Raw genomic sequence first — 1,592 nt, 5'->3', positions numbered from 1 at the left:
GCAGATGCGTGCGTATGAACGTGCGGATGTGAATTCCTTTCAGTCCCACCAACACCAGAGGAGTTATTGTTCTTATTATTGTTATTATTTCCATGATTCGGCACATTCTCAATCCCAGTAACGCCTAGCGCGGCGTTCTTCTCCATCTGCGCTACTTCCTCGGCTGTCAGGAATCGGCCACTGGCCCGCGCGGCCCGGCGCATGGCGTGGTTGTGTCGTGACTCGTGGAGGTAGGGCTTGCGGCCCTTGGAGGTGAGGCGAAGTTGGTCTTCAAGCTTTTGTCGCGCGACGCGCCGCTTGAGGATGCGGTGGAATTGCTTGGCATTGACATAAAGAGGTGATTCTTCAGCGGGTGGGGCGGAAGGAGCAGAGGTGGAGGTTGTGGTGACGAGGTCTTGGGAAGGTTGGGGGGGTTGCTGTTGCTGTTGCTGTTGTGGCGGTGGGGGGTGCTGCGCATGTTGCGCATGTTGCGGGTGTTGAGGATGCTGAGGATGTTGAGGCGGGGCGGACATGGGTGAGGGGCCCGGTGGGGGTCGTTGCATGGTGTGGTTGTGGCTATGGTTGAGGGCGGGTTGGGCGTTTTGTACATGGGGGCTGCTGATCTGTTGGCTCATGCGACGTTGTTGCTGCTGTTGCTGCTGCTGCTGCTGCTGTTGTTGCTGTTGTTGTGACTGTTGTTGTGATGATGGTTGTTGTTGCTGTTGTATCGACGCGTTTTGCGGCATTTGCACTTGGTTGGAGAGCGGTGCCATTTGGCCAGGTACTTGGGGTGGCGATCTTGGATGTCGTTCATTTTTCACCTGAGAAGATGGTAACCTTGGTGAACCCCGAGCGCCTGGTGGCATTCCACCTCCCATTGAGTCTTGATGCAACGGTTGGTAGAACTGATGACCCGAGGCAGCGGCAGTGGCCATTGCGGCAGCGGCAGCAGCGGCTTGGGTAGGAGAAATTCCATACGTTTGTGGGAGTGGAGCGTACTGTTGAGGGAAGTTCATCTGCTGGTGTACCTGGCCGGGCGCACTTTGTGTTTGTTGGTAATGTGATTGTGAAGGGAGGATTGGAGAAGCCTGGTGGTTTGAATGGGGGTGTTGCATGTGCGGTTGAGGGTTTGTGGGGGACGTGATAGACCCGACCGGCGGGCCAGCATTACCAGTTGAGGATTGGTAGGGAGGGATGTGTGAGGATGCATGTGGGTGCTGATTGTGAGGTTGTTGGTATTGAGGGGGATACTCCATGGTTGACGCGCTGGTTGGGTGGAATGAACTTGGTGTATGTCCCTTTTTTCCCTTTTCAATATTTTTTCTATTTAATCGAGCCAGCGAACGAGGAGCTGAGGTTCTCCGGCAGCGCAAATATCTGCCTGGTCTAAACCAGCGGCAAATGCGTTGGGAAGCGCACCAATGGAGTCGCAAGCCAGGAATTTATTATTTTTCTTGGGCGAAAGGGTGAGGGAAGGCCAGCAACTACTTTCCGATCGAGGGATAGGATGGGATGGATGGCGGACAGGATAGGGTAGGACGCGGAACGGGACCGGCGAGAATCGAAGGTTATGTTTGAAGTGCTCGACAGAAGGAAGCGCGAACAAATGATTG

At 54.9% G+C, this 1,592-nt stretch overlaps 1 protein-coding gene across 1 annotated transcript in view; it reads right to left on the bottom strand.

Moving 5' to 3' along the window:
• HCAG_08326 (predicted protein) overlaps window positions 1-914 on the bottom strand; it is a gene marked incomplete at both ends in the record, with an annotated part of 1,509 nt that extends 595 nt beyond the window's left edge. Inside the window, one exon of the mRNA XM_001536494.1 lies at window positions 54-914. Coding sequence (XP_001536544.1) covers window positions 54-914 — 861 coding nt within the window. The remainder of the gene's footprint in view (window positions 1-53) is intronic.
• Window positions 915-1,592: the final 678 nt, after the last annotated feature.

The sequence above is a fragment of the Histoplasma capsulatum genome, genomic scaffold (assembly GCF_000149585.1).
Source record: "Histoplasma capsulatum NAm1 scaffold_11 genomic scaffold, whole genome shotgun sequence".
Classification (NCBI taxonomy): Eukaryota; Fungi; Ascomycota; class Eurotiomycetes; order Onygenales; family Ajellomycetaceae; genus Histoplasma; species Histoplasma mississippiense.
The sequence above is the reverse complement of the archived record's forward strand: the minus strand, read 5'-3'. Positions and strand labels throughout refer to the sequence as shown.